Source organism: Ambystoma mexicanum, chromosome 11, assembly GCF_040938575.1.
Source record: "Ambystoma mexicanum isolate Mex_15411 chromosome 11, UKY_AmexF1_1, whole genome shotgun sequence".
Classification (NCBI taxonomy): domain Eukaryota; kingdom Metazoa; phylum Chordata; class Amphibia; order Caudata; family Ambystomatidae; genus Ambystoma; species Ambystoma mexicanum.
Window position 1 is genome coordinate 1017323886 of NC_090934.1, and position 24057 is coordinate 1017347942.

Sequence of the window (24057 nt, forward strand, 5' to 3'; positions counted from 1 at the left end):
TCAGGGCCACAGGGGGACAGTTTTCAACTATGCATAAAAATGTGGGGTGCCAGGCCAACATCCACCCTTATCGCTCTCAGTCTGATATATTTAAGAAACTAGAAGAAGCAGGTATTCCTCACTAGCAAAGGCCCATACATTCAATTCATCCCAACTATTACCAGCAACCCAAAGCACTACAGTTCACATAAGAATCACAGGGAAGACATTCCTGTGTGATTATATTGTGAAGTGCTTGTGGAGACAGGCACAAAGTTATTCTATAGCTTTGGCTTAGTCTATGAATGCTAGGACTTGGCCATTCCAGCATCCGCTCGCAGCATTGTCACCTGTGTCCCCTTACCGGCAGGAACCTCAGTAGCTCCACTGCTGTTACCCGTGCCTTCTACCTGGTCCCAGGGCCTTTGCCTGCCTCTTTTCTGCTCCAGCCCTCTTCCCTACACTTTCCCTCCCTATCCACGGATTGGTTGGCCCGTGGGGCAGTGACTAGAACTCCTCAGGGTGTGTTGGGCCTCTTACTTCATCAGAGCCCTCGCAAGGCTCATTTCCAGCATCTGCTCGCAGAAGTAGGTTTCTCCCGTGTCCCTTTACCTGCAGGAGCCTCGGCAGCTCCATCACCTTTGCCCGTGTCTCCCATGCCTACTTCCTGGCCCAAGGGTTTTCCCTGCCTCTTTTCCCCTCCAGCCGCTCTCCCTTCACCCATCCCTCCCCCATCCATGGATTGGTCAGACCTTCGGACAGCTAACCGGAACTCCTCAAGGCATGTTGGGGCCCCTTACTTAGTCGGAGCCCTACAACGCTAATTTCCAGCACCCGCTCCAAGTGGTGTCTTCTGTGTCCCCTTACCTGCAGGAGCCTTGGCAGCTCCATTTCCATTGTGTGTGCCTACCTCCTGGTCCCAGGGCCTTTCCCTGCCTCCTTTCCCCTCCATGTCTCCTCCTACCTCCCCATCCACGGGTTGGTCGGCCGTGGGCCAGCTGGCCCGAACTCTCGAGGTGTGTTGAGGCCTCTTCATCTGAGCCCCAAAGAGGCTCATTTCCAGCATCCGCTTGCAGCAGTACATGTCTCCTGTGTCCCCTTACATACAGAAGCCTCAGCAGCTCCACCGCCGTTGCCCGTGCCTACTTCCTGGTCCCAAGGCAGTTCGCTGCATTTTTTCCCCGCCAGTCTTCCTCCCTCCCTTGGATTGGTCGGCCCCTGGGCCAGCTAACCAGAACTCCAACCTCATCAGGAAACCCCTCCCCTTCCAGGGCAGCCAGCCAAGGAACATCCTGTAGCCACCTCCTTCGCCCGTTTGCCCCAAGCCAGGCCTCCAAAGCTGCCTGCAGCGACTTCCAGGTAAAATACCATGATTTGGTTGCACAGCCAATGCTGCATTTGTGATTTCCTGACACTGTCTATCTAGTATCTACCTTACCTATAGTGCTACCACAGTTTGAACTCTTGCTGAGTTTTGAATTTACCCCCATTTCAAGTTAGCTGCATTTGAGCATAGCCACTGTGTTGAATTTAGCTGCGCTTTGAATTTTGCCACTGTTATATTTAGCTGCATTTTGAGTATAGCCAATGTGTTGAATTTAGCTGCACTTTTGAATTTTGCCAAAGTTGAATTTAGCTGTATTTTGAGTATTTTCACGGTGTTAAAATGTAGCTGCATTTTGAGTATAGCCACAGTGTTAAATTAGCTGCGTTTTGAATATAGCCACTGTGTTAAAATGTAGCTGCGCTTTGAATCCACCGAGGACACACAGGTACGTATCGCACTCCATGCTTATGGAAGATAGCCAAAGGCATGGCCACCCACCTGCACGCATCTGCTATCATACACTACTTTAAGACACATTGCACAACACCTCTGCCATAAGAGTGCAGCTCCCCCACAATAGAAATGTGGTCTAGCTGGATACATAAGGAGTCTCCTGCACTTGCATACTCTCCAGACTATCTCACAGCTCCGATCCACATGCCAGCTCGACATGGGTAGCCAGGAGGGACACCCCTACCTACCTTTGTATTAGCTAAAATGCACACATGCATTCTAAACTCTTCTGACGAATTTCCCATGCCTTGGACTTCGGTCCCCCGAGGTGTTCACCTGCAGCGCTTTGAGCCCATACCAATGGGTAAAGGCGACTGTATACAAAGGCGATTGTATACAAAGAACAAATTACATTACATTATGCACAATTTTGAAGATTGCAGGATATTTCCTATAGTAGGTGATGTTCCTCTGTCGTTCCATTGGTTTAGCCTCTGCAAATTGCTTCCATTGATCCCTTACCCCTCTGCTCAAGTAATTAAAAGAACATTTGTCTAATTTCCCATAAGTAGACATTTTGAAGGCAGACCTCAAGTTTTGTATAATCAGTGTTTTTACTAGTAGGCTTAGAAACTTGACTTTAAGCTGGCAGAGTCTTCTGCCTTCTCTGGATTTGGGTGCAGAGTTGCAATACGTCTTCTCAATTTTAAGTTGTTTTAGTATTATCAGTTGCAGGATATGTTGCAGGAAGTCTATTGGATATGAGACAAACCAAAGACTGAGAGGAACCAGAGATTGCGAAGGTGCAATAGACATTTGGTACTATTTTCTGGAACTGTGCAATAGGGCAAGCAACCCCTTTTTCTGATAGTGAGAGACCTCATGGTGGAGTCAGAAAGGTTAAACAGGCAGGGTGACCTAGCCTTTCTGTAGGGAAACGTAGCCAGTGATGTGCTTTGAAATTATGAGGAAATACATATGGTTCTTCTATTGTTGGGATACAGGAGTCAGAAACCAGCCATCAGTCCTCTGTTGGGCAATGGCTGTTACTGTATTTTTGTTAATGTTAAGCTCTTGCAAGACCACCAGGGGGTGCAGGCAACATGGGGTAATGTCATCTCTCTTGCCAAGCAGCAGATAATGTTTTCAATCAACCTTTTAAGAGAATTACCAAGGAGAAGAAGTGACTTACTGACAATCGGAAGGGGTAGAGAAGCCCCCCCGCCAATAATTGAACATTTCTGCCACCAAGGCGTTGAGAAAACGGTCCTCCCCAAGCCCCGAGGTCTCCTCGACCCCGGAACAAAATGAGGATTGCATGCTCTGAGAGAGGAAGGCGATGTTCAGTGCTGGCCCTCATTCTTTGTTTAAAACGAGGAAACGGCAACCTACAAAAGGGAACACTTATAGCCTCAATAAGGACGGCAGCCGACAGAGAAACTAACGCGCACCTCACAGAGACCACAGATCTTCAAAAGTAGAGTGCGGCCCTGGATTACCTTCCCTCTAGGGGGTGGCGACATGGCAACTGATGGTCCTATTTGAAGGAGCATGCAATGAAGTACGGAGCACTCCAGGGGATCCCTGAAGTGAGACAATAAGGACGGTCAGACATCCATTCCACAGTCTTCATCAGAAAAGGCAGTTACCAAGAGCCCAAAAGGACACGCAACTCAAATGGGTTGAGAACTCCTCCCCTCACTACTGGGTGGCATAGTATAGCTGAGCCCAGACTGCTCCAGGGGCACTTCTCCACCTAATGACACCCCAAGCACATGAGGAAGTGGGAACCGAAACAGTGAGGCTTCAGCTGGAGCGGGCACCAATACAATCACTGTACCTGAACAGCTGAATAGAGCCGTTAAGAGCGGTACTGGGTAGGCCCATTAGACGCAGCCTATCTCCATCGACAGGCAGCGCCTTCCCTGTACAGCCTAATCGGGCCCACACCGTGGATTGCATAACTCCTGCACCTGAGACTGCGTTACAAATTGGCTCTACACATCCTTCTGCCATTCATCATAACATCCTGCAGAGAAACACAGGGACTGGATAACCCAGAATCTGGATCCTCACACGGCCAGACTGCTAAACAGCTTTTGCAGGAACTCAAAAATGTTGGCAGAGAAGCAAATGGAGAACCCTCCAATTATCGCCGGGCCGGATCATGAAACATCCACCAAGGCAGACATATGCTTCTCTTGGAGATTAGATCGATAGAGAGTGGTATATCTGCAGCGATAACCGAGCTGAAGGTCCGGGTTGACAAAATGGAACACAAACTTGAAACACCAGAAAACAACCAATTGGCAAAAGACCTACTGGAAATGAAAGTCGAAAGTCGCATGCAGGCTCTTGAGCAAAGGGAGATAGATCTTGCATTAAAAGTTGATGACCTTGAAAACCGAGAAAGGCACTCAACATACGAATCATGGGGCTGAAAGAAACAGGAGCGTAGCCAGTCTCTCGCTTGAGCACTGGGTGAAGGCACTCATCAGCCTCTTCTATGAACCCCCCATTCCAGAAATCTTGTTCGATAGAATTCATTGAGGTGGCGGTCCTCCACGCGGATTACGATCAGTCCTCGCAAAGTGTCATTACTTCAAACAAAAAATAGACATTACACAAAAGGCAAGAGAACTGGGAAGGCTCTAAAATGTGTATATACTAGGATCTGGAAGTGAGGACATGGACCAAGAGAAGAGAATGCCCTCCGCTAATCCACTGGCTACAAGAACCAGATATTTGGCATTGATGGGGGTTTCCATTTGTGCTATCCTTCGAGCATCGAGGAGAGGACTATAGTCACCTTAAAGTAATTACTGCAAGGTGCCCTAAAACAATTGTCCTCGACAGATCGCAGCTCGAAACGGAGGTTGCAGGCGGTACGCCAAGCCCAAAGGACGGGAAACAGAAATCTCAGCTACAGAGATGCTGCCCAGCAGGCACAAGAACATTTTTTTAAATTTCTTTATTAAACTTTTTGAAAACATTATACGGATACAGTTCAATGCAACGCATTTATGCATAATCTCAGAATCTTAAGCACTCCAATCCTCCCCCTCCCACAATATTAGCCTATGTATAATCTTCCCAGTCCACTATGTTCCTCCTGTTCACGTCACGCCTCAGCTTTATCTTGTCCATCTAGTGTACTCCTTTCGCCCCTGCCCCGGCTGAACAATGTTACAGTGAGCAGGATCTTGCTTTTGCTCTCCTATCGCCTTCTCCCACACCCCAGTTTCGGCTGTCGTCCATTTCCGCAAATCCACCATCTTAACACACTCTGATCTTTTTCCGCTTTCCAATGCATAGCTATGCTGCGCCTGGCTAACACATATTATTAGGTCTTTGATCTTCCACATTGCTTTCTGCTTAATGTCCCAAAATGCATGCCTCTGGGGTTTGAATATCTAGATTTATGCCTCCTTCGGTCACTATGTTTGCGATTTGCCTCCAGAATTCCTGTGTGATATTGTATACCCAAAACAATGTGTCATGCCTGCATTTTCTTTCCTACATTTCGGACATATCCGTTTTCTTGCACCCTTAAAGATGGCTATTGCTTCTGCATTAGGTATGCCATTTTTGTGATGTATAATTGTATCAATTGTAGCCTAGCATTCCTGGAGACCTTCTTGTGTTAAGAGACTATTTTCTGCCAGTCCTTATCTTCAAAAGGCTTCCGCAGTTCTTTCTCCCATCCCCTTCTGCATTTCAGTTCTTCGCTCGAGTTACGTTCTAGTAATACCTCATACAATCTGGATATGGCATGTCCTCTGTCCGAAATGTTTATTATATTTTCGATTTCTTTGCACTCTGTACTGTCCTCCGCGATTGTTGGCCATCTTCCCCTTATAGTGCATATCATAGCTCTGTGCAGTAAGAACTGACCTTCGTGTATGCCCGTAGCGGCTTGCAATTCCTGAAAATCTAGCAGCTTATTTCCACTCCATTGGTCCCCCATCATGGCAACCCCACAGGTCTCCCAATGTTTACGCACACTGGCCCGTAGTCCCCTCTTGTCGGTCATCACCGCTGCCAGTGGTATCTGTGGTGAGGGCTCTTCATTACCAGTGTTTTGCAGGTCCTCTGCCATATTTGTATGCCTAGTGTCACTAGTTGCAGTGTATTTTCAACTCCTGTGGGACGACCCATATCAGGTCTCTCAAATGTAAATGCTTAATTGCCGGCCGTAGGAGTGCAGTATCTTCTGCTGTGGGGTCATCCGCCAGCCAGTTTACTACGTATTGCAACCGACATGCTAGGAAATGGAGTTCAAAGTTAGGGATTCTCAGTCCACCATCTCTTTAACAAGTTGAGTGCTACTCTGTGCCTTCCATCCTGCCACAGGAATCGCCTACAATCCTTGTCCAATTCGGTGAATAATTTCTTTGGTACGTTACATGGGATGTTCACGAAGCAGTGCATTAGCCTCGGCAGTGCTATCATTTTTAATAGGGCCGCTCTCCTCATAACTGACATTGGCAACTTTCCCTAGAATTGCATGGATTCGATTAATCATTCTTTTGATTTTATTGTGTTGTCTGTGTGTTCTTGCTTTGGGTCGTGGTGAATATTTAGCCCTAGATATCTGAAGGAGTTCCTGCTCCATGGCAGAGGTAGTTCCGGCAATACTGTGTTGCCATGCTCAGCTATTCCTGCCAATGGGAATAAGCAGGATGTATTCTTGTTTATTTCTATCCCTGTTAATATGCTAAAGTTATCCAGTACCTCCAATACATGTTGCAGGTTCTCCCCAGGGTTCTGTGGGTATAGTAATGCGTCCTTTGCATGCATGGACACAATATGCCTTGCCCCGTCAGCAGGCACAAGAACATTTTAAAGATTTAACACTCTGACTTGGCAACCTTCACCTATCCCTAACGCAGAACTCTGATTCTTTCATAATTGGGGCTGCCGAAGCAAAGACCAGCCCAAGGATATTATCCCCCAACGGCCAAAGGCTCTGTGAACTTATCTTGTACTGCTGTGATGGAAATCACATCTCATGAGTAACACAGTTATAAAGGTTTCATATAGAGTTCTTATTATATTGTTGAGGGCAAGGGGTCTCTCCTAGATGGCTCTACTTTTACAGGGCGTCTCAGTACCTGGATTGAGGGGGGTTACAAACTCGACCTGTAAGTTGGAGGGTTTGTAACTCCCCCTAGGTGGGGTTGCCAGGAAATTGGGTATTTGATGGAATCTTTTGAGCTGTTTTTATTTTCGGGGATGGGAACATTGTGATACAAATAGGGACTGTAATGATCTTGAGGAGGGGATAGAGATCGATCAGAGGCCGTTATGATGCTTGGACAGCAAAGGGGGGTCAGTCATGAAGATAAAGGAAACAGTAGATAACACGGGGCAATGCAGTGAAAATTGGGTCCCTAAATGTGAAAGGCATCAACACACCACAAAGACGCTCAATGGTGATGCAGGAAATCAAAGAATCTGTGATAGATATATTCTTTTGACAAGAAACTCAATTTTAAAAAGTTGAGGAATATACACTTAAAGGAAGGCAATTAGGGGGGGGGGGGGGGGGAGTATTGTGCTCATCTGGTTCGTCGAAAAAAGCTGCGATGGGCATTTTAGTCCACTGGGTTTAGAGATTTCAGAGATCAAAAGGGCATGCAAGGCGACTACTAACAGTAAATGGTATGATAACACAGCAGTGACACTGTGTTCTGTGTAGGCCCCTAATCAACAACAGTTATCATTCTGTAGCAAGGTTTTGTCATTTCTGAGCATGTGGAAAATTGGGCTTGTCATTTGTGGAGGGGACCTGAATTTAATAACAAACCCATTACAAGACTGGTCATCATTGAGGGTCAGAGCTGCACACAACACTGATAACCTGAAGAAACTCTTACAAGAACACTATATTATAGACGCATGGAGAACGACGCACCCTCATACACCTTTTATTCGTTGCCACATAAAATATAATTGATTCTGAAGAATGTTTTATCAGACGTTGCCCAAGAGCATAACATTGACACAAGCAAATAAACATAAGGTGGTCAAATCACGACATGTGTAGGCTAACAATGGACATTGGGCCTCGGGCCCCGTTGGGCAAAAGATGGGTCTGCAATGAAACACTATCTAGTGATATAGTGTTCAGAGAATCCCTACATACAGAGATTAAACAATTCTTTCCACATAATGATACTGGCAAATCACCACTGCATGTAGTTTGGGACGCTGCCAAGGTCACCTTTCATGGTCTATTCATTTCCAAAGGGTCACCAAAAAAAGAAAAAGAGAAAGGAGCTACATGAGTGCAAACTGAAACTAACAATTAAGGAAAAGGAAACTACCCTCCATAACACAGATCAATCAGAGGATAAACTTGCCAAAATTGGGTAATTGTGCCGAGAATTATTTGGAAGGAGAAAGCAAATCGCACAACTACAATGTGTCAAGCAGAAATACTACAAAAAAGGAGATAAAGCCCATACCTTATTGGCTGCCCGTCTGAGGGGCCAGAGAGCAGAAAGATTGGTTTATGAAAGGTGAGAAGGGTACAATCTCAAATAAGACTGAGCAAATTGCACAATGGTTTGGCATATATTACACTCGACTACATACCACCGAAAATTCATGTAACTAAAAAAAAGTACATGATTACCTTGGAGCACTCTCTCTTCCTACATTATCCTCTGAGGAAAGGTCTCTGCTAGATAGCCCAATAGATGGCAGTGAAATTCTCAAAACTAAAAAGGCAGGATCTGCTCAAGACAAGATGGCTTCACCCAAACCTTTTTCAAGAGCCACGGTCCCTTGTGTGATGCTGGAAATGCATTGGAGGGATGGGGCCTCCATGTCCTTGTCCTGTACTCCCTTATGTGTGTTCCGTGTTGTTTTCTGCACAGGAGTCCATGTGGGACTCCGAGCAGTACAGCGCTTACTCTTTTTAGTTGTGGTGTACAGAGACCCTTGGGATACCGTTATGGCACCCATGGGTGGGGGGGTACAACCCTGTACCCCTATTGTGGCATCAGCTCCATGCTGAATTTTACAGGTGCTCTGAGTATCCTCCATTTTGGGATATCCAGGCCCTGCCATATGAATCAGTGAATTCCTGATAGAAGGCAAGATGGCCCCTGTGGCCTCTTGGTTTCTATTACCTGTTACCTTGTTTTCCCGAAGTCCTGGGAAGCCCCGGCTCTGTCCCTTCCCCTGACTGGCTGTTGGGTGGAAGAACCATATATGGTATTGTGGGGAGGTCCAGGCCAGGCTGGCTGGAGTCTTCCCAGTGACTGTATGTTGTGGGTACACCCTTGGGGTGGGATCTGTGAGAATGGAGTGTGTGACCAATATGCATTGCATGTTATGGGTGTCTGGTATCTGTGTGTGTGAGTAAAAGAACAAGACAGCCCTGCTTGAAACTGACATGAATGCAGTGTGGTGTGCTGAAAGGCTGGGTGATTGCCCCAATCCACATTCCTCGTTATGGGTGTCTGAGTGTAGGTGAATGGCCTGAATGTACGGTGAGCCCTATTGGCTGCCTGCCTGCATGAATGACCTTCTGTCTGGTTGGTTGACTGAGCTTGGCTCAGCAGTGTGAATTAGGGACAGGTGTGTATATCTGGGGACCTCTCATTGCTCAATTTGTTCAGAAGCTGAAGTTGAAACTTGAAGCTCATCCTTGAAGCCCAGCTGGAAGAAGGTGGTTTGTTGCTGCTTTCCGTTGACAAAATCTAAGAGCAGTCGACTCGGTCAAGGACTGATCCAAGAGAGGACCTGGCTAGGAGACCTCTCCCCGAGCTACGAGATAACATCATTCAGAAGCTGATCTTCATTGAGGCACCCTGGAAGCCAGTCCTGAAAGGTATTGACCGGAGACAGGGTTTGCCTAGAAATCTTGAAGTAAAGTGCCAGGACATCAAGGCCATCGAAGTCCATTGTCGTTGACCAGGGTTAGGAGGATTTCTGTAACCGCTGGAAGCCAGTCAAGTCGTGTTGCCCAGAAACGGGGACAGTGGATCGTGCTGCTCGACGACCGGAGCTACAACGATCCACTGTGCCTAAGAACATTTAAACGAAAGGCTCCCTTGCCATCACTGTCAACTGCTTTTTCCCGCAGAAGAAAGTCGAGGTTGTCGACGACAGAGGAGAATCCACTGGTGGGTTTCCCGCCACCTGAAGGCTACAAAGACGCCAACAAGTGAAGATCCGAAATTCAGCCGTGGTCGAGTCCCAATCGTCGGTGCAGACACCCAACGCCTGCTGCCGGGCCTACGTTCTTCACTGAGTCTTCTTTGCGGCATCAAACTCTTTACATTGAGGTGCATCACACGCCTCATCTTCGCAAGACATCCATGATCGATCGTCGACGAGCACCACGAAGGGCAAAGCTCCTGTCTCGACCACAGTGTTCACATTTCTTCAAAGGAATCACAACGGCCTGTGGCTCCTGCTTTAAAGGGAGTCCACTCTCGAGGGATCAGTCGAAGAATAACTTCTAACTCAAGTACATTGTGTAGTTGAACATTTTGACCAGGAATCAAGACTATTTCAACATTAATGGACTAGGCTTGTTAATACTCTTTAGTACAGGTTGCCCAGGTGGGGGATCCTCACTCATTCTGCCAATGTTTTATCTAACTTGCCTTCCTTCCTATGATCTATGCTGATACACATTGTTATAGGATCTGTATGCCATTATAGCGGTCAGCAGCTGATGCATTTTAAAAGGAGTCAATAGCTAGGGGTGGTGCCACCTAGACATTTTAGATATTTGCCATATTAGAATTGCCAGATTACAACATGCGTTATTGATTGATGTATATATCTTGAACCTTATTTATGTATAAAGAACTGTGCTAGCAAATAACAGTGTGCGACCATTCCTTTGTGGGAGGCTTGGGGACTACACTGTACTTAAGAACCAGCCTGCATCACCTCCTGAGAGCTTAAGCCTTGGTTGCTCGTCCATTGCTACTACATAGAGAACCTTGGCTGAGGTGCTCTGTGCTTCTACTCTGGCATAGGGCGGGAGTACAGATAACCCCCCTTCATTTTTCATTAAGCTCTTTAATGACATCTTAAATGGTGGGAAAGCCATGGATAGGTTCACACAGGCAAGAATTATAGTCCTTCCAAGAGATACATTGGAATGTGGATCATATCGCCCATATCAAATGTTGATGCCAAAATATATGCCAGCGTTGTGATGAATCTGATGAGGTCATCACTCCTTTCCTGGAGGTATGTTCCCCTCATGTGAGTCATGTGGCCTCATTAGAAGTTTGCCGGTCCGGTAACTATGGTACCGGTAAGCTTGCTAGTACCGTAGTTACCGTACCGGCAAACTACAAGTTCTGCTCACTGGTGCCTTTTCGCCCGTCAGGTCAGACCAGGTCACGAGCAGACACTGCCGGTAGCACCGGCACCATTCTGAATGGCCAGTGCCAGTGCTACCGGCCTCCCCATTCCGATTGAGCCCTATGCGACTCAATGGGAATGGGGAGTAAACGTTTCCAGCTCCTGCCAATGGGGAAATACAGAGTCCGCCAGGGTTGTAAAGGCCCTGTATTTCCCCATTGCCAAGGGCCAGAAAAATGTGCACGTTCGGCGGCAGCCTGCTGGTCATACTGGCAAGGCTACCGCCGAACTTGTAATGAGGCCCATGGTATCCCCCACTCCTATTTAGGGACACCCCTCAATGCTCAAAACTTAGTCATAGAATGTTTAAACATTGCATAGTTAATCAGTAACAAAGACTGACAGAAGGAAGATAGCGAACGGAATGAAGATTGCTCAGTTAGACTGAAGAGAGTGGTCTATCTGTTCCGATTGGCTCCCATCAGTAATCCCAGGAGTTCATAGATGGAGCCGTGGAGAAATGCAGAGAGATCTGACTGGCTACTAACTGCTGGGTAAGCCAAGCAGTCAAGTGGACAAGCGAGCGAGGAGACACGAGCGAATCCAGGAGGCGGTGAGCGAGGCAGAGAAGTGGCCCAGAGAAAGGCACCATCTGGACCAGAGAGCATTCTTGCAGTCAGGAGACACCGAAGCAGGACATGCAGCAAAGGAGCTTCGTGCCGGCAAGAGAAGCCAGATCAAAACCAGACCACCACCAACCGCACCACCCAAGCTGGAGAGAAAGAGAGCAGAAGCAGAGAAGTACCCGAGTGGGGTCGGACAAGCCAACAGAGCCACCCTAAAGCCGGTGAGCCAACAGTGGAAGGTCGGGCCCTAGGAGGGAGCTCGAGAAGGCATTCCTGGTCCCTAGGTGGAACAGGAGGCAAATTCCCTAAGCTTACATCACAAACTGAATTTAATATGTTCCTGTATTTGGGGAGATACAAATGCACCAATGATAAGAGTAACTTTGGGGAAAGGCATGTGCCCCAGATCTTGAAAGTGAATGAACATATGAGAGAACCTAGCAGGAGAGTACACCAGGTGTTTTGGGAGTCTGGGACGCACACGCCCAAATTGTATCAAGGACCCTATGAGAGAGCATGTCAGGATAGTATACCAAATGTTTTGTGAGTCAGGTCACCCCAAGGAAGAGTCATTCCCTTAGGATTTTGAATTAACTGGGGAAAAAGACCTGGGGAAGGGAGTCATTTCCCCTGGAGTGAATTGCAACACCCAGAGAAGGGGGTTATCCTCTTGGGCTACAAAGAACTTAATTATTATTTTGAACTTTTGTTTTGGTGGAGAGAAACCTGGGGAAGGGAGTCATTCCCTGGAACTGTGAACATATATCAATTCTGAACTTTTGTTGGGTTTATACCTTTTGTTGATTTGTGCACTTTTCACGCCAAAGACCATACTCTAAGCACCTTCAAGTTACTTTTAGAATGAGAGGGCTAGGATAGGATTTCTGACACAGGACATTTTTGCTTTGGACATCTTGACACAGGACATGCCCTCGGTTTTTGGCTGAGGTAGGGAAATACTTCCTAGATTAGAGACAGTGAGGCATTTTCCAAACCCGTTATTTAACAAAAGTGTGTACAAATCACCATGCGTCATCTGTGTCCGTGTCTCATTCCTGGTTCCTCAGTGTCCTGGCTGAGAGGTTAAACGCAGTCCTCCCCAAACTCAACTGAGCTTTATTAGAGGCAGACAAGAGTCGGATAATATTCATAAGACCCTGAACTTCATCCCTGGAATCGAAGACAATGTGCAGAACCCTGTCCTGCTATTGATCTATGCCGAAAAAGCTTTCAACGGACTTGAGTGAGGCTTTGTGGAAAAGGTCTTGAGAAAGTGAGCTTGGGCCGTAGATGGCTCACTGGAGCCATAGTGTTCTGCCAAACCTGTAGAGCCAGGGTGGTAGCCAGAATTCCAACTGAGCCACTGAACTCGACGCTCAATGGGGTAAATACGGGGCCTAGTGATTGGAGACAGGATTTACAAACTGGCCTTACATGCAGATGACATACTGGCCTATGTAACACACCCAGAAAGATCAATCTGGGAACTTATTTCAACCACCACAGAAAACGTGAGGCTGCCTGGCTTTAAAATGAACCTGAATAAGACGCTAGCCTTACCATTAAGGGTGATTACAACCCAGTTGAGCTTGAGCATAATGAACCAGGGCATTAAAATACAAACTGGCAGCATAAAATACCTAGGGGTAAACATCGCTTGGAAACTCGAGCAAACTATCCACCCTCATGGGATAAGATAAAAGGGGACTTGCAAAACTGGTCGAAGGTTATGTTGTCCTGGGCAGGTCACCTTACATCAATAAAAATGAACGTCTTGCTGAGGCTATTATTCCTGTTTTATGCCCTTCCAATCACATTGCAGGCCCTCCTTCCACTAAGAGATAATAAAACACTCCTTGCATTTCTTTGGGCAAGGAAAAAACCACAGATCGCATATAACACATTTTTTACTGAAGGAGAAGGGAGGGGCAGGATTCCAAGATGTTTATGAGTACTATAGGGTGGCTCAGCTACGAGTACTGGTAGATCATTTAAAGATGAATGAAGAGAAACAATGGGTAGCCCTCGAAAACCACCTTTTTACACCAGTTACTTTGAGGGAGTGGTTATGGGTTCCCTACCGACGGCTAGCACACAAACTACATCACATATGCCAAGAAACCTGCTCCTGGCAGTGAAAAGTCTCGCTCTTCATTGGAAGAGAGCCCCTTGCACGACGCAGAGGGAATGGATAAAAAAAGAGCTAATGAACTATATAATATGGCATGGAAAGCTTGAAAGCAGTGTTAACAAACAGAATCTATTCACATGTTGATATTGAGTGGCTTCCCTTTTTGGAGTACTATAGACCCCAAACTTGAGGGAAAATAGTGCACATAGGCCAGATGAATATTAACGACCCAGAATGGTTCTCTTTACAATGGGCCCGAAGGACTGTCTAACCACATTGAACTCACAAGGTGTATAGTCAAAATCCCCTAATCATGCTATAAGAGGTTCATCCTCTTCAGTGCCCCATCCATTTTGTTTCCATCAATCCAACAGAGGTGGGAAATACGGGGATGGGTTTATGAGTTAGCTGGAACAATATCAAAGTAGGATTTTTGAACTGTGTCACAGTGATGTTATAAACAAAACTTGGACAGAGTAATGTTTGAATTCCACTGAATGCCCTCAATCTTCATTTCGATGTTATTATTCAGATTCCTCATGGAAACTTGAATAAAGATATATTTAAAAATAAAAAACGCAGACTGATTATTTTGTAGGACACCTTGGCGAGCTCTCTTTTAGACTCCTTTGCTTTCTTCTAGAGAAGGGCTGAGCAACTCAGGGACAGCTTCGTTTTTTGGGTATTCAAATGAAGAAATCCCTAACCCAAAACGCAACCTTGTCCGCCTCCTGATACTCACTCAAGAACAAAAGACTCAATCCTCCATACCAATCCAGAAAAATCAGAGGAAGTGTGTGTTTTGGATTCAAGACAGCAAAGTAGAACAGACTATACCACAATCACAAATGGATAGATTATGGGCTGGGATTGAACATAGGAGTCTGTTTTCAATGTTAACACACCCTATTTGCGTCAGGAACAGGGTTAAAATAAAGAAACTCAAGCTGCAAGCTACTACTCAGACATAAAAAGTTACTTGCCCCCTCAGCTTTCTACATGCACACAGCACACCATTTGTCAATGGCTAATGGATAGAGAATATGTTCAAGCCTAACAAGAACATCGAGGGGACAACCTGTTACTATTACTCAAGTCCTGAAAGCATCTAAGCCACAGCTACAAAATCTAGCCCTCCATGATAAATGTGGCAGAGGAACAAGGGGAGCGTTCGATACGGTCAACCACGCCATCCTTCTTGCCCGGCTTGCCGCAGCAGGCATCACTGGAACCATCCTGGACTGGTTTTCCTCTTTCCTATCTGACTGCCGCCAAACACTCTCTCTACCTCAATTTCTCTCTGGCTTACATTATCTATCTTGTGGTGATCCTCAAGGCATCGCCTTGTCCCCTATGCGGTTTAATCTCTATGTAAAGCCGCTAGTTGCTCTCATCCGCTCCCACGGCTTCAGATGCTACACCTATGCAAACGACACCAAAATACTAGTTAGGTTTGACCAAGATCAGGCAGAGGCGTCGACACAACTGGGCGAGTGTCTGGTGGCCCTGAGGAGCTGGATGGACAGCAACTGGCTAAAGCCTACTGGGGACAAAACAGGTACTGGTGGTGGGTTCCTTTAAGGTCACTCCCAGGGTTTCCTCTTGTTGGCCATCTGTTCTTGGGGACCTTCCTGGTCTGGTGTCCTCGGTTAAAAACTTGGGGGTCTATCCCCTTCCCTGTCAATGGCCACCCAGGTGAGTGCGGTCTGTAAGATGAGTTTCAACTCCCTGAGGGTACTCCGGAAGATACTTCCTTTTCTGCCAGCGAATCTCCACCTTCAGCTAGTGGCGTCCCTGATCACTAGTCGCATCGACTACTATAATGCTCTCTATCTAGCCCAGCCGAAGGGCCTGATTCAGAGGTTGCAGAGGCTGCAAAATATGGCTGCCAGGGTGGCCACGGGCTCCTCTTATGGAGCTCATTATCGGCCCAGTATTTCGCTCTCTGCATTAGCTGCCAGTGGCCAAAAGGATTCATGTCAAAGCCCTCTGCCTGGTCCATCGGGCCTTCTATCTTCAAGGGGCAGAATACTTACAGGCAAAATTTTGACCTTACACCCCTATCCGTCTGCTGCGATCTAGGTCGGCCAATCCCACATTTCAGAGAACACGGGTTGGGGTGGGGCTTTCTCTGTGGTAGCAGGAACTGTTTGGAACGATCTGCCTATGGCCCTGCAGAGCATGCAGAACCACCTACAATTTCGCTGTCTTTTAAAAACTTTCCTCTTTTAGAACAATGGGTTGGTCCAACCTTAGCATCCTAACACCATGATACCTTAGAATGAACGTGCGCTCTACAAGTTTTCCTAACATAACATACCATAACAAGGGGAGTGTTGAATTCAGCGTTCACCTGTGTGAACACCCTTTCTATTATAGATGATGGCTTTTTGAGTTATCGTTGAATCTGTGAAGATATTGGCCCCTGTACATGTGTGGGGGTACATTGGAAGTTGCTCATTGAAAAGATATGAGAGGTATGTAATTTGTTTCACCGATACTTGACAGTAGTGTATGTCACCACGAGCACCAATGCAAGTAGGGTGATTGTTTTGTCTCCCTCTATGTTTTTTGGTCTTGCTTGCAGAATCGATGAGCTGCATTAACCCAAAATAAGGGCTGAGATTGACCAGACTGGGCTTCCAACAGATGAGCCAACAGTATGTCGTTTGCTCTACTTTTATATATAGGAGCTATTAACAGATGTTGATAGTCTATGGACAGTTGGGTTTTGCTGAATATTTTAATTGGTTTTATGTATGTCTTTTTTAGATTATGCTAAACACTATACGTGATGGTGGTCTTTGAAGATTTTAATAATTTTTGGTCAATGAGAGTCGAGTCCTGAGGAAGACGGGCATCAATGCTATTGCAGCCCTAGATGCTGCTTGGGAGAAACTAGGAGAAGGGAAGGTCTATGTAAAAATTAGAGAAGACAAATGGATATCTGAACAACCTCTAGTCGACAGTTCATTGCGTTGTATGCATTTTACGACAAGTGATGGACAAAATGATGAATACTTTATCCAATTTTTATGGTAAAGTATTGTATGAATTTTGAAACATTTACCAGCACTTTAGGGTTCGAGTGTTGTAGATAGGGATTGGTACAGTCTAAATGGATATAAATTCTATCATCAACTCAATAGTGACCATTAAATTGCACTTTATATCTTTAGTGGACTCTACACATTCCACTGTATTATTCCTTGGCTTATATGCTAAATACGTGTGAATAAAGGCTTTTTCCAATTGTTAGTAATTTTTCTATTTGTATTTTATATTATGGTATTTATATAAGAATAAAATATGCTATTTTCGCAGAACTGTCTTGATCTTTCAACCTCTGTCTAAGACCTTTCAGCTAAAGAAATATTTGTAAGTGCTTATCCCATGTGACACCATGCTTGTTGTTTTCTTCATGATTATTTTCCAGGTGTCTACGATGCAGGGGGACACCCATACATAGTTGAGATATTAAGAACACAAGGCATTGCAAGTTGTGGGTCTACCCACATTGAAGGTTGAGATCCCAGCAGCTAAAAGAAAATAAGCATCATCAAATGCAGTGAGGTTTCTGTACTGTGTTCCCTCACATCTAGTTCTGGATTTTGCAAATGAATAGAATAAAAGGAGGATGCCAGTGGCACGTCACCCTCACAATAAATAACAGGGAAACCCCAGAGCCCTAACCAGGAAGAGCTCTCCCCATTGCCTGGATTCACATTCTGCTATGACTTATACCAGATGAGGGTAGGGATATTCATAAGACTCATGGTTTCAGTTAGGTACTTGAAGAGTGAAAGGTAGGTAGCCCCCTTAGACGAGCTGTGCTCGTCAGTTAGGATTACTGCAAGGTTCCTCCATGTAAACCTTCAACCTTTGCCTGGATTGTCAAGCCCCATTTCGTTTCCTCTTCCTTCATCACCTGTACATTGTGGTTTTCTGTGTTATGAGCTTGTGTAGAACGCCAGCCCTGCCTCTAATGATCCATTCATATTTACTTTTCTTAATGTTGTATTTTATATAGTAATGTTGTGAGAGCATAAGGTTGAACTTTTAACCATAGCACACGCCATAAAAAATAAATAAATAATGGCTACCTTCTACACACAGATCAGTGCTTTTGATTGGGAGTTTATTGGCCCATACCTACTTCCGCTGTGCTGTGTTCCTCGAGTCCTTAAACCTGTATTATGTGTCCTGGCCAGATTACATCCTTCGGGATTGTATGAGTTTGCTGAGGGAAAGCTCTAATTTCTTATCTCACAACATATGCACAAATCTGCCTACACATTAAAATCCTACGTATCCGAAGTGGTGTGTGAAACAGGCCTGTGTGATAGGTGCACATGATGAAAAACTCGAATTCAAGGTTGGTCTACACATTTATTTGATGAGCAGCTCATTCTTAGACACGCTGATGAGTCTAAAAGAGTTTGTAACAAATTCTGGACTTTGTCCTGGAAATTAGAGAACTTTCGCTGATCCACAATTTGGACCAATGGCACTAAGACAAAACCCTCACATTGTACTAAAAAAAACCCACCCCATTAAAGGTGTCACTCCACAAAAATGGCTTACGGTCACGTGATACCCAAGTATAAAAGGCCATAAAGCCCGCTAACACAAGTATTTTTCCAGACTCCTCCACAGAACGCTCCCGGAATAATAGAGCTGTATAGTTCGTAAGCAGTTTAACTTTACACTGCAATGTGAACAGTTACAGATCCCATTGACGGGTAGTGCAGTGGACCCCAAGCCGAGTTAAGACAGCAGCTGACAGGCCGGGTCGAAAAAGCAAAACCCAGTCTTATTCACTAGATCCGTAGCGCAAGGTCCTAGAGCCTTCAGCGCGTGGGTCCCGCAGGACGAAGAGACACGCTTGTCAGCATATAACTAAGAACAGGAGGCAAAGAAGGGCTGAGCTTGTTGATTACACACCAGAGACAGTAGATTCCCGGGTGGGAGGGGGTACCGACCTCAATGAAAAGATGCTGCGGTTTAGGGTGGGTACTCCCTGGCAAAAATCTCGCTGCTATGAAGAATGGTAGATGCCTGTGAAAAGAGTCGATGGGAATAATACTAACCTGACACCAACCCGGTCCGAGAGAACAGGACCCGCTTTCTTCAGTCCCTCCGCGTTATATGAGGAATCTGCAGTGCACCCTCAGATGGCCGCCCTGTGCTGCTCTCGATTGGCTGTCTGCGAGCAGGGGGATCCGAGCTCGGCCTGTGGTTGGTGAGATGGCTCGTCAGTCCGAGGCAGACCCCTCCCACCGGTGATCAGTTTAGTGTTGTGCAGGCGCGGGTGGATCCAGCTGATCCCAGAGAGTCTGCTTTGGTAATTATCGATTATCGGAAGCGAGGGCAGAAGATGGATATGAAGAAGAGGATCCACCTGGAGCTCAGGAATAGGACGCCCTCCGAGGTAAGCATAGGAGGCGGGATCTGAAGGTAGGGGCCCGGCCTCTGCGACCCTGCGTGATCCCCCGTGGTAGGGTGGATGGGTCCGCTGCGCACGGGGTAGAGGGGTCAGGCATTTGGGGGGGAGATATGCATACCACAGCCATGCGTGGGTCATGCCCCCGCAGAGAGCGTGGAGATAATGCCCACTCAGGTCAAGGATCCGTGTTTGTAACTTTGTAGCGCGGGGGATGGCGCGCACGCACCCTTTCTTTAGATGCGCGGATATTTGCGCGAGGGGGAGGGGTATGGCACGTTATCGTATCCAGAGCGCAGGAAGACCCGGCCACCAAGATGTTATAACTGGCAACTTTCCGAGAGGAGTGATCGTGGGGAGGTAAAGATTTCTGCTGCGCGCAACGTCCGCGCATAAATAGTGCAGATAAACTCACTTCAGGCAGCGGTGCGCCCTGTACAGGGAGTAGAGCGCAGTCTTATTTAGACCAATGAACACACGGTCCTGGACTTTTACCTACGCCTACGAGGATCATTTACGCTGTCCTCGGCCAGATGCGCTTTCAATATTCGCGCACCTCCAGCCTCAACTACATTTCCCCGCGGGGGTGATAGCATCCGGGGATTGGAGACGTATAGCCTCCCATGTCGCCAACGTAGGGAAAATGCATTTTCCGTGCAGATTATGTGCATTTTTTGGGCGGGGTGGGGGCATTTTTGGGAAAGGCGGGGGTTAGCGGTGTCCAGTGACATAGTCAGTAGGTTGCGTTTAATATGGGGGGTGGTGTTAATTGGATAGGGTGTCTGCCTACAGTATCTTATCAATACGGTTCTGTTCTGGGGGAGGAGGGTGTCGTGTTATAAAACCCCGGGTCTCCTCCGTCCTTACCCGGCGGACTGCGTCTTTCGGGCTGGAATGACACGGGTGAGCACGGGGAAACTGGTACTGCCAGTGGAGGCAGCCGACCTCACCCAGGAGGCGCCATTTTCTTCTCGGTGCAGTCTGGTTAAAAAAAGAGACGTCAAGGCGGGGAGCCGCGGTGCACACGGTCAGGCATCTGGGTTGTGAGACACTGTACCTTGTTAACGGCGCTTTGTGGTTGCGGAGGACGTGTCTGGCTTCGGAACATTTCTTGCGCCGGCGGCTCTCTCGCTGCTGCCATTTTGTTGCAGTACCTGTTATGCACAGCTCTGTCCCCTCCCCCAGAACATGCGAGCGCTGAGCTCTTGCAGGAGGAACCTTTCGACTGTATCCCAGAGCGGACAGGATTTGGGGGAAATGAACGTTCATTAGACCACCAGGACGTCTGGACAGTGCACTGTGCTCACCAAGAACGCTTTTTGAAAGTAGAGACCATAGCCTCTCCTATTGGTCTCGGGCGGTGACCTTCCGGAGCGGTCAGCACGTTGACACAATAAACAAACTGTCTCGTGGTTAGACCGTTGGGGCGATGCCCCTGCTGCGTATTCGGAAGGTTTTGTGCGTCGCTCGCTTGAATCAGCCAAGGCGCTGGGTGACGATGCGACTGCAAGTCGCTCTCAGAATAACGCTGAGACAAAAGCCCACATGCCAGGACCTTGAGCACAATGCCCGGTTGACAGTTGACACTTGAACATGATCTCATCTGCGCAGAAGGGAACCCATGAGATCACAGCTGCAGACTACGCGCGTCCAGCGCCGACCGGGGAGCAAGTCTGTGCAACTGAAAAGATTTGCCTTTGCTCCCTACTCTCATTTTGACCGTGGCAGTTAACTCTTTAATCAAAAGTATTATTTTGTATGTATGTATTTTTTTGCGGGTACACTAGCACTTTTGTTTAAGGGCGTGGGGAGGAGGGGCTAGATATTGTTTCTGTGGGGCGGTGGTTTAAGGCCAGGGGGTTGATGGTGAGGGTGCAGATCAAATCTTCGCGGTGGAAGGGATACGCGGACCGTTTCAGAACCCATTCCGCTTTAAGACAAAGAGAAGGAGCGGGTTCCCGGGGGTCTGAGTCTCGGGGGAAGAATAGATGCGTTGTGTACGTAGAGTAGCAGGCCAGTGAAGCCAACCTTGGTTGGGTGTCTGGTCAATTGGAAAAGCACCATCGGGTCTGTAGGTCCGGGGGGGTGTTCGTTCATTTAGGGTTTTGTGGACTGGGCGGGACTCGGCGTTTAACAGCTGGTGTGAGCAAGTCTGTACTGATGGCACAGCCCAGGATTTCGTTCTCAAGGCAGCCTCCGTGACATTTCCCGCCACCAGATCTGTAATGAGGGGATACCTGTGATGGGCAGGCCTGGCTCCAGCAGGGGGGGGGCAGACCCCACCAGAGTCAGCCTCTGCACCCCCCGCCCCCTCTAGACACTGATTTATGCCTCACCACCATTAAAGTACAAATGACCATGACCATGGAGATGGAGGACCATTCATATCTCCACGCGAGGTAGCAGACTTATTCAAGCAGGCTCCCTACAACTATTTTCTCAAACCTAAAATTACAATTTTGGTTTCTGTGATTTAAAGTATGTTTGTTTTGTGGGAATATAGTGGTTTTTCACATCATGCTTAATAAAATGGTTAACTATATCAAACAATAAATGATAGGTAAAGTTGCTTGAACACAGATTTCTACAGAAGGTGCGTCAACTGACTTGGGGCCCTTACAAATTACATTCAAAGTATATATTATGCTGCATTAACTAATCTACTTGAGTATAAGTGAATAGATAAGGTTGGTAGTAACACAAATGTAATTCTAAAGGGGAGAGTTTAGTAAAATCAAAAAGTGCGAAATGCAAGGCTGTGAATTAAACATTACCACGACTGTTGCTCTGTGCAACATTCCATGCCATAATTCTGTAGTATGTCTGTGCGATTATAGAAGGGGACAAGCCATTAGCAAATGACTTTTGGTGCTGCCATCAAAAGGCGCGATTCAATCTCAATTGTTCGGTTGTGTTCCATCTGCACTGGAACACAAGCAACCATATGCATTTTTAGGCCCTGTGGTCTAGCAGTTAGGGAAGGGATTCTGGCATTAGTGACAGGGCCAAGGCTGATATGCAAACAATGGTATGGAAGGTTGCCCAGAGCAATGACGGTTGTTCTAATTGATATTGGACACAACCAGAACGCATGCTGTGAAACGCAGATAGGATGGCAATAACGTGAGGAGAAACACACATCCTATGGGTGTTTCTTGTCATTTATCCACCTACTAGCCATGGCTATGTCAATGCCCCACCACCAAAACCTAACCTTTCTAGAACTCTTTGAGCAAGCTCTATCACAAAGTAACAGCAAACGTGTTGCTGTATAGGGCCTGCCAGTGTTATATCTAAGCATTCTTTTGAGTGTTTAATTACTTAATTAACTCTGTAAATGAGCTCCTGGTGTAGTGCTGTTCTCTTGATGTGTGTCTTCAGACTGTTGATTTTATAATCAAGATATTTATCAATGCCTCTGTGACTTGCACTGAAGTCCTGTCTTAAACAAGCAATCACAAAGCCAGCAGTTTTGGCTTATGTATAGGTATTAGCAGACATTTGCCATGCAATGCCATTATATGCCCAGTTACTGGCACCATTTTCCAGCTGTTCTCATCTTATGGCCAGGTGATACCCTTATGGCAGTGCCTGGCAAATGCCTATCCATGCCTAATCAATGCCAGAGCTGTTTTCTTTGCCAATGCACGTTGGCTTCCGTTTGTCTCCATAGCTGAATGTGTATATGCCTAGGAAATCAAGCTGTACCTCACTGAGCTGGACCAACAAGGCCCTACCTGAAAATGATGGGGCTAGGTTGGCAAGTATTGACCAGTTTCAGATCTTTTCATGCATACCTACCAGTGGGGCGCCGACCTAAATAGAGTGTACCTTTGTTTGGAAGCCTAGTCTACTCTGACGGAATGTTTCATGATTAAGTACTGACTTGATAACCTCATTCTGTTTGAATACATTTACAGAGTTTGCATGCAAACAGAATCTGTTGTGTGTTGTGGGATTTGTTTGGAAAGTATGATGTAAATCCTGGGTGCTGGTTGTTTAGGCAGTGCTGGAAATGAAACATGAACACCCGTAAAATAATAAAAAAGAAGAGCGTTTCTACAATGTTGCGGGCAAAGTATAAATGGTGTACATCTTTTACAGCTAAAAAGCAGTATTTCAGTATTTTCTATAAAGTGCAATCAGAGGTGGATTTAACATTTGAACAAGGGACACATGCCAATGCCACCCTCCCCTCACCCCACCTGCTCTTCTCTCTCCCCTCAAATACAAGCAGCAGGACTGATCAGGCCCTACCAATGAGATCTTATTTTTTTAAAGTGTCCCAGAGGCGGATTATTTACAATAGGAAGTGATTAGAGATGAGAAAAGGTAAAAAGGCACTGCCCATTGCTGTGGCACTTAATTAGTAATTAAGGGGATACAGAAAAAGCTGTGAAACAATAACCTTGTCATGCATTTCATTTTGCTTTGTGTCTGTAGGAAATTGTAAGTTCTCGTTAATGGCTATGCTGGAGCTTGTAGGCTTCCATTCAGGGTGGGGAAAATAAAGCTAGAGTCATAGGGGATCATTTTCCAGGTAAAGTGGAGTGGAAGAAGTGGCTCTAAATGCATGTTGCTCCACTTTTTATGAGCTGCATGGTTTTGTATGATTTGACAGGTGAAGTTGGAGAACAGATCAGACTTAACAAGGTTCCACTGCCAAATCCGATTGGTATTCCACCGGCATGTATTTTTATGTTGGCATAACACCAATAGATTGCTATGGGACCTGTCTGTCTTTTACACCTGGAAAAAG

At 46.4% G+C, this 24057-nt stretch overlaps 1 protein-coding gene across 2 annotated transcripts in view; it reads left to right on the forward strand.

Moving 5' to 3' along the window:
• Positions 1 to 19118: 19118 nt before the first annotated feature.
• ANP32A (acidic nuclear phosphoprotein 32 family member A) overlaps positions 19119 to 24057 on the forward strand; it is a 236937-nt gene continuing 231998 nt past the window's right edge. The window contains exon 1 of one of the 2 annotated variants that reach the window (XM_069624237.1): positions 19119 to 19286. In XM_069624237.1, coding sequence (XP_069480338.1) covers positions 19233 to 19286 — 54 coding nt within the window. In that variant the 5' untranslated portion in view covers positions 19119 to 19232. Of the gene's footprint in view, positions 19287 to 19523; positions 19659 to 24057 lie in introns of those variants that run through there. The other variant, XM_069624236.1, reaches the window with a different exon arrangement.